At 43.6% G+C, this 14913-nt stretch overlaps 1 protein-coding gene across 1 annotated transcript in view; it reads right to left on the bottom strand.

The window, feature by feature from the left end:
* Positions 1-13624, bottom strand: part of UGCG (UDP-glucose ceramide glucosyltransferase) — a 38466-nt gene extending 24842 nt beyond the window's left edge. The window contains exon 1 of the mRNA XM_077345314.1: positions 13082-13624. Within this exon, the coding sequence (XP_077201429.1) occupies positions 13082-13179 (98 nt within the window). The 5' untranslated portion in view covers positions 13180-13624. The remainder of the gene's footprint in view (positions 1-13081) is intronic.
* Positions 13625-14913: the final 1289 nt, after the last annotated feature.

Raw genomic sequence — 14913 nt, 5'->3', positions numbered from 1 at the left:
ACTCCAAGGAAACATACAGGAAGTTGCCTTATAATGAATCAAACAATTATCAAGGTCTGTATAGTCTAACTGGCAGCAGCTCCCCAGACTCTCGGCCAGAGGTCTAACCTGCTATGTGATCCATAACTGGAGAGGTTGGCAATTGAAACTGGGACCTTCTAGATGCTGGGCCACAACCTTTTTCAGTAGTGCAGTGGTGCATCATTTTATTAGCTAGAAAAAGCAGTGCAAGTTTTATTTATCTGACAACATTATAGAAGGCTAAGGAGATTTGTTTGATACATTTATAATGTCTTTAACATTGTTGCTTTTATTACCTTACTGTTAATGTTAATGTTTGTCTTGACCCGATAAAGAGGCTTATTTTGTCTTGCAGGGACCCTATTTCATTCACCCCTTGAATACAAACATATTTTGTACATTGTCAGATCTTCCAGGAATTACTACTGTGTAACCCAGTCTTTTTCAACCTTTTTACCATGAGAACCCCCTGAAACAATCTTCAGGCTTCAAGGACTTCCTGGAAGTGATGTCAGCAGGCCACACCTTCCTGCCACACCCCCAGAAGTGATATCACTCAGACACTCCTACTGGATGCTACATCACCAGGCCAATCCACAGCACAAGAAGTGGCAGCACAGAAATATTTTCAGATAATTTGTGAACAGAACTATGCCTGCACTCTGGGCTGGCTACCAGTTTGCTCTTCTTCACCAAAGGGAGCATGCAGAAATAGGGCTGGGGCAGGCCTATGCTACCCCCCCCCCACACACACACACAGTTATTAAAATTAGAGTGCTTATCTGTCTGAACTCAAGTCACTACCACATGCAATGACCCTCAGCCAGCAAAGGTTTGTCCAGCCAGGGCTCCTCCGCTTTCCACTCCTCCAGGCCCCTCATTGGTCACTGGTCATATCAACTGATAAATGTGGTTATATATGGTCATATCACCCAATATTTTAATTAATAATTAAAAAAATTAACTCCCACTCAACTGGCAAAACTCCTCCAGGGTTGTTGTGAGTCCCCAAGATTTTGCAAAACCCGTTGAGAAAGCCCGGTGTAAGCCAACAAATGCAGGGGATCTAGTTATGGATTTTCACCATTAAAAAAGACCTGGACCTACTGAACAAAGTCACAACCTTCAGGCAGGTCCTGCAGTGTTATTACTTAAGATTGACTGAACTATTTAAGAGAGGTTTCCGCACGACCCTTAGTGGGCAAAAATATTGTTAGAGGTCTGTTTTACTGTTTGAGCAGTTAGCCAGGAATGACTTCAACCCTCAAAGAAGATTTTGGGGAGGGGTGGGGGGAGAACACCACTCAGGATAAGCATCTAAAAGTCAGGCAGGCAAACTTAAAATACACATCTAACATCTATCCTAGCTTCCTATCCAGATGAATCCCCAAGTCAGCTTATACAGTATGATAACTGCACAATTAAGTACAGTAGTAATCTCACCCTTCTTTTAGGATTGCTTCCAATGCCTTCAATCCCTTCTCACTCTTAACTGCTGCCAACTGGGACATACCTCTGACTAAACACGCGTAGAACCACATTGTAAAACAGCTCCACTTGGCACCTTATTCTCAAGAGATATCCAGAAAGTGACAATAAATGGATAACCACTGATGCAGCAGTAATGTGCATCAGCTGGTACAAGCTAATATTAATACATGCCAACATCTCTTCTGGCACAGTGTTTCTAACTAGTACAGCTGTATTCCCAGCCACTTTTTTCACTCTGGGGTCATAAAATGTTGAGCACACCAATTTGATAACTGTTTCTCATAAAAGTATGTGGGCTTTACTGTCTGCAGTAAGAAGAGACGTATTTGTCTCCTGTTTGGTTAACCTGAATGCTTTTGCTTGAACCCTGAGGCCTGACTGTCTATATTCCGGAAGCAGATGCTGAATCACGATTCACATGTAATCCCACAATATATACTGATATCTAGCCAGGCATGCTGCATAGTTTGTGATCATAAGGGAGAGTGCAGCAGATGAATAGAATTATCTGCACACAATGCCCCGTCTCCTGACCTCATGTTAGGAGGTGCTGAATGGATTTCTTTGCTTGTCTTTAGACACGGATGGCTCTACTACAATCAAATTTAGTACAGGATGTACTAAAAAGGAATTGGCAGTCTTCCTGTAGTCCTCTGAGAACGCTCTTCAACTAGTGTGCCATAGGAGATGCCGATACTGGCTCGTCCCATGCACATTTTGTCATCCACAGTAACACTGGAAACCCTGGCAAAACCACTGGAGCCTCAGATAAGAGTCCACTAGTTCAAATACTGGATCTGGAACTGCACGCAGTGGTTGTCTGCAGGACTCTTCCATCTACGTACACAGTCTGTTTGCTACAGACTATAACTTGTGTCAGTGTTCTGTAAACTAAGGGAAATTTTGCTTAGGTGGCTGAACTTCCCATTTTTTTTGTTTGCGTTGTTTCAGTGGTATAGTAAACACTATGCCCTCCTATAGTGCTCCAGCAATATTATCCTCTTGCTTTTGAGTGCTAGTGCCTCCTTAAAGCCAAGGAATGGAATTGCCTTGCATCTTGGTCCCATGAACAAGACTCCCTGCAACACTGCAATCAGCTTGGCCTGTTACCTCTGTAGCTCCTCATCCTATAAGGGTTTCAATCTCACTCCCTGTCTCTCTCTCTCTCTGCATGAACTGGCTCTATCAAAACTATGATCACTACACATTTCAGACTGTAGAGTCAACTCCCTCACTGGGGAGTATGCCTGATACTGAGAAGAGATGCAGCTGCTGCCTCATTGCATGTCATGGTATCAATTACTACTCTGATGCTGGCAGTCAGGTTTCTCCCACCCCTGAGACTGTTTTGCATTCCCAGTCTGCAGGCACATATATTGTATTGTTCTAGCCTCAATCTGACTCTCCTAAAGAAATACTGCTGATAAATCTTAATTTATCCAGCATCTGACCCTTCGCTTCCCAGTCCTTTTGGGAAACTTCCAAAACTGGCCTAATGACCTCTGCGTCCTCTGTAGCACTTATTTTTGAGGTTCCACTTAAGTGCAGGTTTGGATTTGTTCTACCCCCCTTTTTTAATGGTTACTTGCTAACTCCACTGAAGCATGATATCCAGCAGCCTCTGATTTCTGCTTCTGTGCCTTAAACTCTGCAGACTTCTTTGTATGAGAATTCTGTTTCTGCTAATTAGATGGGGAATCAGCAGAAGGCTCAGGAAACTAATATTGTGAGCTGCCAATGTCAGGACTGTGGGTGAGATTGTGGCCATTTATCTGTGTAAGTGCATTCTCCCACTGCTGTCTTTAGTCCATTATCATAATTATGTCAAGCTTGTTTTATAAACTGAAGGCAATGCCAGCAATAGTCCGCTTTATGCTTTTCCCCAAAAAATAAAAAGACAAGGCTATGTCCACCTGTTGATGGAATTTTTTCCCCCTGAAGGTGAAACCATTCTTAAAAGTAGTGTGCTGCGCCATAGGAATGCAGCCCAACCAAATTAACTTTTCCTTGCTCTTTCTTTTCATAGCATTTAAATAGTGGGAGAAATTGCCAATGAGAAGGTTCATCTAGAGGCAGCAGCTGCTGCAATGGTTAAGGAAGAACTTCATGAATGCGGAGCCACCAACTCCAGGCAAGCAGCCATTGCTGATGGGGAAGCTCATGATTAAAGTTCTATATGTAAGGTCTGAGGTAGGCTCTGAGCATGCTTGTGTGAGATGCACAGAGTCCAAGAAGAAAACACACCAGCACCTCTTTCAGCACAGTATTTTCAGCCACTTTTTTTTTCAAATGGGCTAAAGAAATGTTAAGTGATCATTGCACCATTGGAAGAACTTCTGCTTGTCATGCTAAAGATCCCAGGTTCTATTCCTGGAACTTCCAGCTAAAAGAAAAAGGCCTCGGCCTGAAATGCTGAAGAGCTACTAAGTAGACTATACTGCCCTTGGTGGACCAGTGGTCTGATTCAGTGCAAGGCAGCTTCATGGGTATCCATGAGTGTCCAATCTGATAAATGGTTCTCATACAGACATAATAAAGGCTTCTAGTTTAAATGAATGGTTTGCATTTTACACATTAACTATGTATTGTTACACCCTAGTTATTGTATATTCTCCACCCAAGATATCCTTGGCATGTTTCCATAATTCTTTGCCTATGTTGAACAGGGAGGAAGGGCAGAAAATTATCTGATGTTCTATTTTTCCATGGGAAAATGTCCACTATTTACAGTTGTCAGGGCTGTTGTTCTGTAAATCAAATATATTAGATAGACATTGTACATTGCTCAAGCTTTTACATAGCTATTCGCCTTCTTTTGCTGAATGTTTTTTTTTATGATTCAGGAAAAATTTCCCAGAAACCCCACAATATTAGTGGAGAATGAGGGTGGGGGTTATGAAGAATACACAGGTGTATGTATCTTCCCATGCATCTGTGACAGACAGGGGACTGTCCTGCCCCTGAAGGAGAAACAAATCTCAGGCCTCCGTTTCACTCCCCCACTTCCAATTGGAGAGATATGAGATGGAATGCTGAAATGGTTTGAAGCCTTTTCAAGGGTCCCTTTTGTTTCCCTACCTTTGGAAGGGAAGGCAGGGAATGGGAAGATTTAAATGGCTGTCAGCCATTAAACCCAGCAGCTGACAGGCGGACCAGTCAAATTGCTAGGTCACCATTTCAGCAGTCGGTTGCACTTCCTTTCACTTGGAGGGTGGAGGGTGGCGTGAAGCAGACAACTGACCAGTATTGCTGAATGTGTCCGAGTAAAAACCGGAATAATTTTGGGCCAGCTATACCAGTAGCCCAAACAGATCAGAGAATCTGTGTTCGGCTTAGAAAATACCAACAAATACCAGTAAGGTTTTTTCCCCCCCAGTTTAGGCAAACCCAATACACACACCCAATTACTATCAGCTCTTCCACACACTGCTTTCCTACTAGAATGGATTGGAGAGTAAAAGTCATCAGAATCTAATAAGCATTGCCATCATTATGAAAACACGTTTTAAAAAATGCAGGCTCAACTCTTGGGAATTCAAATCAAAATCTAAGTGGAAAGTAGCCTTACTCAAAAGCCACATTTTTCTAGAAAGGTTGAAGAGTTGGTTAGGAAGCGTTATTAGATCAGAAGAGAGCTACACAGCTTTTACGCTGCTCTTCTCAAACAAACTCCATTCCCTGTCTGGTAAGCAGAGGTATCAGAGCAGCAGGGCTAATATAATAATGGCATGCATCTTGAATCCTCTGCTCCCCATATTCACCTTGGATGGGGAAGGTTTCCTGACTGCACCCTTAATCTTCTAAACAGGGTTTCTTGAAAAGCACAGAGATTCAGGAGCAGGTAAAGAAATCTCAGAACTTGTCTTTCACATATTTGTTTTAGGATTTATGCACAAACAGATACTGTTTGCATCTTTACTCTAACTGGCCCTTCCTGGCAACATCCTTCTCACTTATGTGTAATGGCTGGTGACTTCTATTTCAATGTACACAGCTACTCACCTGAATCTGTCTGCATCCCTGTTACTTTTACTAGTGTCAAACTAAATAGTAGATGGAGCTTCTCTCTAAAGCTGTCTACCAATAAATCTGGATGACAAACTTCCTACCTCCATTTTGCACTTATCTCATAGGACAAAAACACCAGGAAGTACACATCAGATTCTCACTCAGTTATCAAAGTAAGGGCGAGAGGGGAAAGAAAGTCTTGAGCTTAAGAGAATGTTCCTCCTATTACTCATTTACTCAGTTCTGAGCTCTCCAGTGCTTCAAAAAGCACCAGAAAGGGTGCAAGTAGGACACTGACAGTCGGCTTTTCTCAACATGTGGGTCCCAAAGCCTGTGAAAATAAATCCTAGGCTTTTGCAGTTTTACTGGTTTGTATAAGCTCCGTTTTTAAGTGGTTTGACATACCATGTAAATTTAGATTTGCATGTTATCATACCAAAAAGGCTGGGAATCACTGCCTTAAAGTATAAATCACTAGCTCCTAGTTTACACAGTACTGCTGCTGCTTACCAGCTCTAAGATACTATCACCCAAAAAGTAAACTTCCTATAGATGTTCTCATGGGTTGCTCATAATTCCAGTACATATAATTCAAGTTCATAAACATTTTTTCCTAGCCCAAGCAGATTTCTGCAGAAAACAATAGTATTAATACAAATGCTGGCTGTGGGGGGAAACTAGCAAAAAACTAGCAAACTAGCACAGTTTGAGATAATCTGTGGCTCTTTTGTAAGCAGAAGTTTTCTGACATCTCGTGATAAAAGGATCAGCTAGTAGATGATGTGTAACACCTCTGCCCAAGAACCTGGGAGTTCCACTGCTACTCAAAACGGACCATGTGTCAGGGATAGTCAAACTGCGGCCCTCCAGATGTCCATGGGCTACAATTCTCATGAGCCCCTGCCAGCACTTGCTGAAAGGGGCTCATGGGAATTGTAGTCCATCTGGAGGGCCGCGGTTTGACTACCCCTGACCTAGATAGATCAACTATTCTGATTATGAACAGTCTCAGTATAAAGCAGCTCCATGTACATTAAGAACAACTAAGACTTAACATTTAAAAGTATTCGGTTAAACTCTTTTCTACATGTTTTGTTTAACTTTAGAAAACTGCAATGAGATCTTCACAACCGATCATAAAACAATAAGAAATTGTTCGAGATCAGGAAAGTGTCAATTCATTTGAATCACAGCCATAGGTGCCTATATGTCAGATAGTTCTCAGGGAAGAGCCAATATTGTGGCCCTTAAGCAACCCAGACTCTAAATGTTCATATGCTGCGGAAATGTGTATATATATGCTCTCTGATACTTTCCAAGCTATTAAAAAGTCAATTCAGTGAAAAATCAGCCAATGTGATTCGATGAAGGTATTTTAACTAAAGTTGGAATTTGAATTGACTGACTAAATCAAAAAGCAACTTGAAAGATGTACGTGAATCCCAGCAAGGTTTTGAAAAATCTAGCTACACTGAAGTCAAAAAACACTAAAAGAAAATGATGTAAAATAGATCTAATGCACAGCTGATTGTAAACCATGCGATCAGGGCAACAATAAAGTGAAAAGAAGAATTTATTAATGTTAAGGTGGGTTCAATGGATCTTTTACCAACAGCTCTGTAAAGGACTGGATAATATATTTGTCACTTTGAAGATTTTATTTTACAGGAATGAAAGGCAATTCCTATATTTGAAAGCTTTTGACAATATGATGAAACATTCAAGATTATCCTCTCAGATGTGTGCATGTATGTAAAGTGCCATCAAGACACAGCTGACTTATGGTGACCCCAGAAAGGAGCTTTTAAGGCAAGTCAGAAGCATCCTCTCAGCAAAAAAAACCCTCTATGTTACCCACATAAAAAGTACCAGCATATGCAAGTATCTAAGCCAAGGTCACAGCAGCATCCACTTCAATGGAAGCATCTCTCTCCAATAAATAGCCAGATAGCATGTTTTCTAAAGTTTACAGAGGAATCATAATGGGTAGCTATCTCACGAACAAATAATGATATGCTGTGACATGAAAGACCAGCCAGGTTACATTGTACAGCTTCCTATTTGCAAAAAAAATAATATCACTGCTGCCCTGAAATACATGAGAGTTGGTTGCCCAATCCATAATCCACCCACCTGATTCTCCTCTAGTACTCTCTTCTCTGCTCCTAAAGAGAGCCAGAACCCTACTCCCCTTCATCTGCACTCAATTAATTTCCCCCCCTCCATTAGACTTAAAGAGGTATCTATCTACCTGTTGAAGGAAGCCAAATTCGGGAGCAACATTGCTCTGCAGACTGAAGAGAAGCTTTCAAATTCTCTTTCAGATGCAGCCAGAAAGCAAACCCCAACCAGAGGGGTTTTTTGTTCCTCTCAATATAGTAGAAGAACAAAAACAGAACTAATGTAGTCAACTTTGCAGCATTTGCCAGCCAAATTAATGGAGTGTGGCTAGTTACCCTGCCTTTCTGTTCATGTTGCAGGGATAGAAAGACATGACAGCTCTAGGTAGTTGGCACGCTGCTCTTCACAGAGCCCTATGTAAGCGAAGGCTCTGTTCTGGAAACATGGTGTGGGACTCTTCTACTTGCCCCAGAACTAAGAAAGCATCAGTTTAGTGAACAGCCTTCAGCTGTTTCTTTCACACTTCAAAGGAAGCAGAAATAGGCAAACTTACTAACTTATTAAGCTCTGTCCTACAAGTGTTTGTGTGTAGGATTCCATGATGGGCCATTTCACCTTTTCAGAAAGTGGGTTACTGAGAGCCTTCACAGCGAAGCTGTGCATAATGGTCTCTCTTGAGGCAATTTTTACTCACCCCAGGAGACTAAATGATCTTTCCCACTTACATTTCCCTTCTCCACAGACATTTACTTTTCCTAATAGTAGCAATTACATTACAACACTGAATGTAAGAGATAATTGAAAGAGCAATCCATATGACAGATAGTATTATAGCTAAACTACATTATCTCCTATTGAGTGTGATTTTTGCCCTCAAATTTTGCAGGCCACAGGCTTGAGTGCCATTGAAAGGAAGGGTTGTTAAAGCTTCCCCTCTAACTTAAAATCATTTTCCCCCACACATATACCTGGTGCTTTCCCCCCAGGAGCCTGGGCCTTCTCTTCTGTAAGCAGGTGTCAATTCTGTGCAGAAAAAATTGATGGCAGGCGTGCCACCACAATTCCATTCAATAAGGTGGTTTGCGAAAGCTTTTCTTGAAATAAAAGTCAAGGTACACTCAAGGATTCTCACTGAATCAGATAACTATTTGTACATGCTAAAGGATATAACTATAATGTAGCCATAGAAATAAATCTGGTATGAAATGAATGACTGAAAGGGAGTTGTTGTCGTCATCCCTCCCCCACCCCCCGGTAAAGAAACACAGGATTTCTTGTCAGGATTTCTAAGGGTCACTTCTAAAATCACCATAAAACAGATATACCTTAATAATTGGTTTAGTGACATTCATCACTTTTTACATTTAGAAACAACTGCTTTCTGAATTATTCAGAACGGAATGCACCCAAGGGATGCTCAAGTGCCTCTGCTTAAACAAGATGCTGTGTGTGTGTGTGCAGAGTCCCAAGGGAGAGTGTGTGCCTTGCCAGCACCACATTTAAACCAAGCCTCAGTCAGCACTGGGATGTGGAGTAGTCATCTGCTACTGCCATGATCATCACCCTGAGAATAAAAGTGCCAGACACAGGCCATATGGGGAAGTCACAGACCTACCAGCATTTTATTTCCTCGGTTTGGATACCAAATACCCCTAGGACTTGGCTCTTCTATGCTTCCATATGTTGCACCTGTCTGGGATGACCTCAGTAAGGGAATAACCTGGGTTTTTCCTGTTCCATGCAAGACCCCTTAAATTCTACCCCAAAGATTTAGGCAGCAAGTGAGTCACACCAGGGCCCATTATGCACGGCCGCCGAAACGGCGATTTCGGGTCACATGGAAAACGCGGAGGGGGAAGACGCGACGCATACCGGTTATGCACAGGGCGGGGCGCGACGGCGGCAAAACCCAGAGTAACCGATTATGCACGCGCCGATCCGGGCGCCGCTTCTGGTTGCGCCCCGCTCACCCGGAAGCTGCGCTTTCTTCCGCGTTTCACTGACGTGGCTTTTTCGGCGGCATGCACCGAAGCTGCAGCCGGTTGCAGCCGGCTCCGTGCGTTATCCGTGATTTTAGTCGCCGCCATTCCACCCCGAATGTGCGCTAAAACCCCCGTGCATAATGGGTCAAAGAGACACACTGGTGAATGCCACTGGCACTCGGACTACGAATCGTACACAATGTGCGTTTCTATTTCCTCTTACCGACACAGAAGAAATGCTGTGTAAGTAGAGGTCTAGTTCAGCCTAAATAAAAGCTGACATCACAGCACACACATACACCACAATGAGCAAAACTGAGTGTGTTAAACACAGTTTCCACTAATCATTATGTGCTGTAAAGTCTGAATTTACAAATCAGTTTGTCAGGCAGCCCTGCCCCTTGCAATCACTTGGCCACAAAGACAACAGTCCAGGAAAGATGCGAAGAAACAAGAAGCAGGCAAATTTAAGTTCTACAAACAAAGTGAGATCTGCCTTTGAGGTCTGGCATGAGAAGATGCACAAACAACATTGTCAGAACACACCCACTACTAGCTTTTTAAAAAAGCAAACAAAGACCCTATATGCTTATCATATCAGCTACCAAGTCTCCTATATTATTTAAAGTAAAAGCCCATGCACAGCTTCTATTACTATAAAACTAGAAGGACTCAAAAAAAAAATCCACTGCCATTTGCAAAATGCAGGATCAGACCCATAAATGAGGCAGCTACACATAGGACCAGAATGACTGCCAACTTTCTATGTAAGCCACAAATAAGGATATGTGCAACAGAAGTTTTAAGGTGGGTTTTATTAAAGTAGACCATGTGGACTAGAGAGCAGTCATATCCATTTTATAGCACAGAGACATTCAACTTTAAAGAAGTTTTACTTTCTAATTCTAGGGTACAAACCAGGCATTATAAGGAAGCCATGCAAGTTACACATGAGCTACAGTCTGGTTCTGTAACTAGTGTGCTGTAAGAATTGTTGCAATAAGTATTTTGCCCTGATTGAAACACTGTATGTACACAAGTTTCCTCCTTGTAGAACTTAAATACAAAAGAACTGCTCTATTTGTTTTTTTTTAAGTCAGATGATAAATGCTGTAATCAAATTATTAGCAGGGACCTTAATAAAATATTTTTAAATGCATTAGTGGCAAGGTTTCAGAACTGATACTCAGGTACCCAATAAGAGCATATGTGTTCATATGCTTATTTTCCAGTCTTTGCAAACAAAAGGTCCCGCTATTAAGATAGCAGCTACTAGCCTTCATATAATAGCCATACATGGATTGCTTTAGGTTTGGTACTTAATGAAACTTCCAAGCAGGCACTTGTCTTGCAAAGGTGGAAGCAGCACACTCACACAATGGTATGGCTAGATGGTGACATCTTCTGTGGGCTACTGATACAACCCAAAAATGATTTTTTTCAAAATACTACTGACTGTTGGATTTCTCATTTAATAGTGAATGAATTAGTTTTTCCCATCTGAATCTTTTTTTTAAGTGATCAGCAGGTCTACCTTACAGTCACTTTGCAGTTCCAAGAATTTCAATATTTCAGTTTGTAATACATGTTTCATGGGATGTTTACTCCATAGCATGAAAGTATTCTTCTGCTACGTAATATTTAGACAACAGAACATAGTGGGGTGCAGCAAGAGTCTGAGGGTGGGAAGGAGGAGCTCTTAAAACATGAAGTGTCAAATTATTAAGACATAACTTAGTGACAGCTACCGCAATATTCCTGTTCCAAACTCATTAGTAGTTTTATTACCTCATTCCAAATTATTTGCAAGGATAAGCAACCAAGATAATTGTTTTCCAGCATATAGGCTGCAAATTTTAAGAACGGCATTGAATTAATTTCATGTTGTTTAGTATCCTTTGCTATATAAGGTAGTCATGAGAAATATGGACATTAACTCAAGGTTAACACTATATCAAAGAAATTATTGCTCTACAAATAATTTTTCCTATATACTTCTTTCCTTCCACAAACACCCCCCCCCCAACATACACACACTGTACCAAGGTGAAAGACTTTTCCATGAAACTGTTTCCTCTAACCTCTGTAGTTTAATTTTATTATGGGAATATTTCAACAAACATTTGCTGTCTTGCACCACAGCTATGTACAGAAACAGCCTGCTCTTTTTTTTAAAAAAAGACTACATCCTACTTCAAACCACACTAATAGCATAGTCTGAAACAGGAATAACAGGACAATGTACACCTGTGTCCCCAAATGAGCCTTAAAAGCAATCACATTGAATCTACTCATGGTTATACTTGCTAGTTATTATGCATAAGCAACTGAGAAAGTAACTTTGGACTGGAAAGTAATTTTAAGAGTGGCAATAAATTGGTTTCAACTAAAGTTGAGTTGAACACTTGGCTCTGTCATAAATTAGAACAAGCAAGATAGTTAGCACTAACACAAGATATTGGCATTAAAACCAATAAACGAAGCCATGATATCACTTAACTACAGGATATGCATAACTATATTGTGGGACATAAGGACAAAGCTTGTACTTTAGTACTGATAATGTATTATTACAGAGAGTATTTATCTTGTTTAAAATATATATAGCCTGCCTTTCCACAGTGCCCAAATGACTACAGGGCAAGTGGAGGGAGATTTCACACCAATTCAGGATCCACACAGGGGACTCTTTCAGTCTATAGTTACAGTCTGGTCCACAATCTGCACACATACACCAATTCTCCAGAAGAAGAACAAAACACACTGTACTGGAGGCAAGAATGCCCACAGACATAAGGCAGAATATCATGAGGAACAGGTTCAAGAACAGCTGTACACTGAGATACTGAAAGGGGCTCTCAAAGGAGGGAGCAGTTGTCAAGTGTACAGATGATTCACAGAAAACACTAGATCAGGTTCAAGTACAATAGACACACACAGATACTTTAAAAGCTGCCACTGTAAAAGATGAGCACAATTTTTCAGAAGCTGTAAAAAATGGCAGAGAGCTGTTGGTTCTTTACCTGTATTTCTCTCTGTGTGTGTGTATATTATAACACTAAGCTCAACTAATAAACAAGCTATACAGTCCCTGCAGTTTGGGGATGGGAAACACCAACCGATAGGGTGGGAGGAAGAGCTCAAGCATAGAAAGGCCATGGCGGGGGTGGGGGAAGCACGCCTACACCAGCACCCAGGTGTTGCGGCCCAGCCTTCCTGCCTTATCAGTTCTGAGGGCAGGGCAGGGCACGGCAGGTGCCTCACCTATGCAAGCCAATAAAGGGAAGGAGGAAGCAGGCAGGGAAGCCTATAAAGGGGGCTAGAAAAGCATAATAAAGAATGGGGGGGGGCTAAGGGGCATCCCCCAAAAAAACCCTCCCGCCTCTCTCCCCCCCCCTGTGGAAAAGACACGAGGCCAGGGGAGGGGGGCCGAAAGCGAGCCAAGAGGCCTCACTTACGTGTAGATGATGGACATGAAGTGCATGAGCCACAGCACCAAGAAGAGGATGAGGCCGAAGATGGCGAGTCCCTCCAGGGCCAGATCCAGCACAGCCATCCCCGCCGGACCGAGGAAGAAGGGAGCGGGAAGGGAGGAAGGAAGGGAGGGGGGTCCTCACGACAGCGGCGGCGGCGGCGGCAGCAGCAGCAGCGCCGGCGATTCTACAGCGAGGCGCAGGCGACGCCCCGCCCACTCGCCGGCTGCCCTCACGTAGCCCCCCCACAGGCGCCTGCCTGCCTGCCTTTCTTCCTTCTCCTCCGCGCCCCCTCCCCTTCTTTCTGCCTCTCCTCCTCCGCCGACTCGCGTGCCCCTCCCCCGCAGGGCTCTCGCGCTCTCCCTCTAGGGCGGGCTGTCCGGCTGTTTCTTTCGCTGCTGCTGCTGCTGCTGCTGTTGCCGCCGCCGCTACCTTCTTAGCGGGTTCCGCAGCGGTGCCTGAGCTCACGCGCAACCGCTCTCCGCACACTGCCGAGCCAAACCGACTCTCCTCGCGCTGACAACCCCGTGACCGCCCCGCCCCGTGGCTGTCACCCGCTGAAGCCACGCCCCCTCTCTTTCCCACCTCCCGGCGCCTTCCCGTTGAGCTTCTGGGGCAGGCGCTGGACAACCGTCCTCTTCTGGGAAGCCCCGCCCTTTTCGCGGGCTGCATGTCCGGGGGGGGGGGAGCACAAAGGATGGGGGAGGTGGGGGGGATCGAGTCGTTGTGGGCGGGAAAGCGAGCAGGAGCGATGATGTCATTCCTGTGGGAAGAGGGGGGAGGTCGACCTCCCTGGCGTTCGTCCCCGGCTGAGGGGGCAGCGTCGCTGTCGTGCGGGAAAAGGCGGGAAGGGCTGACCAAGGAGAGAGAGGGCTTGGAAGAAGAACAAAGTCCGAAGCGGTTGGCTAACCTTCCACAGAGCTGTTTTAATGCCGTGATGCATTTCCTCTCGCAAGCATTTCACAACATTTTTCGTCATAGAAACTCCACGGCTAGGTTGAAACCTTTCCGTGCCCACGTCTCACATTCATCCCCATGTATTTAGTTACAGCATTTATAGGCCACTTCTCGCGAAAAGAGAGTCCGGGTGGATGGCCGTAACCTCCCCATCACACAAATCTCATTAACTAACAGTACCTGCCATTGAATCAGAAACTCCACAGCACTAACTGCTGGACCAAACTGGTATTCCATCTAGCCAAGCGTCCTGCCTCACACAGTGGTTAACAGAGCTTGAGTACAGTGGCACCTTTAAGGGCAACAGCGTTTTATTCAAGGTATATAAGTGTTTGTGTGCAAGCACACTTCTTCAGAAACCTCAAGAAGTGTGCTAGCACACCAAAGCGGCTTCCTTGAATAAGATAGTGTTGGTGTTAAAGGTGCCACTGGGCTCAAACTTTGTTCTGCTGCTTCAGACCAATACGGCTACCCACCCGAATCTATATTCAGTAGCTAATAGGGTTGCCACCTCTCTCTTGGCCTCCACTGGTGGGTGGAGGTAGGGTTGCCAGATCCAGGCTGGGAAACTCCTGGAGATTTCAAGAGTCTGGGGAAGACAGGGACCTCAATGGGGTAAGATACGATAAAGTCCACTCTCCAAAGCATCCATTTTCTCCAGAACTGATCTATGTAGTCTAGAGATGTGGTGCGACTTCAGGAAATCCCCAGGTCCTACATGGAAGATGGCATTCCAAGTGGCTAACCAGTTTCTGCAATCCCCCTAAGAAAAAGTGGATTTGTTCTATCCAAGCATTTATAATATTACACTGACATACCAATCTTACAATAAAATCAGAGTCCAGTAGCACCTTTAAGAC

The sequence above is a fragment of the Paroedura picta genome, chromosome 7, assembly GCF_049243985.1.
Source record: "Paroedura picta isolate Pp20150507F chromosome 7, Ppicta_v3.0, whole genome shotgun sequence".
NCBI classification, from domain to species: Eukaryota; Metazoa; Chordata; class Lepidosauria; order Squamata; family Gekkonidae; genus Paroedura; species Paroedura picta.
This window is presented reverse-complemented; position numbering and strand designations above follow the sequence as displayed.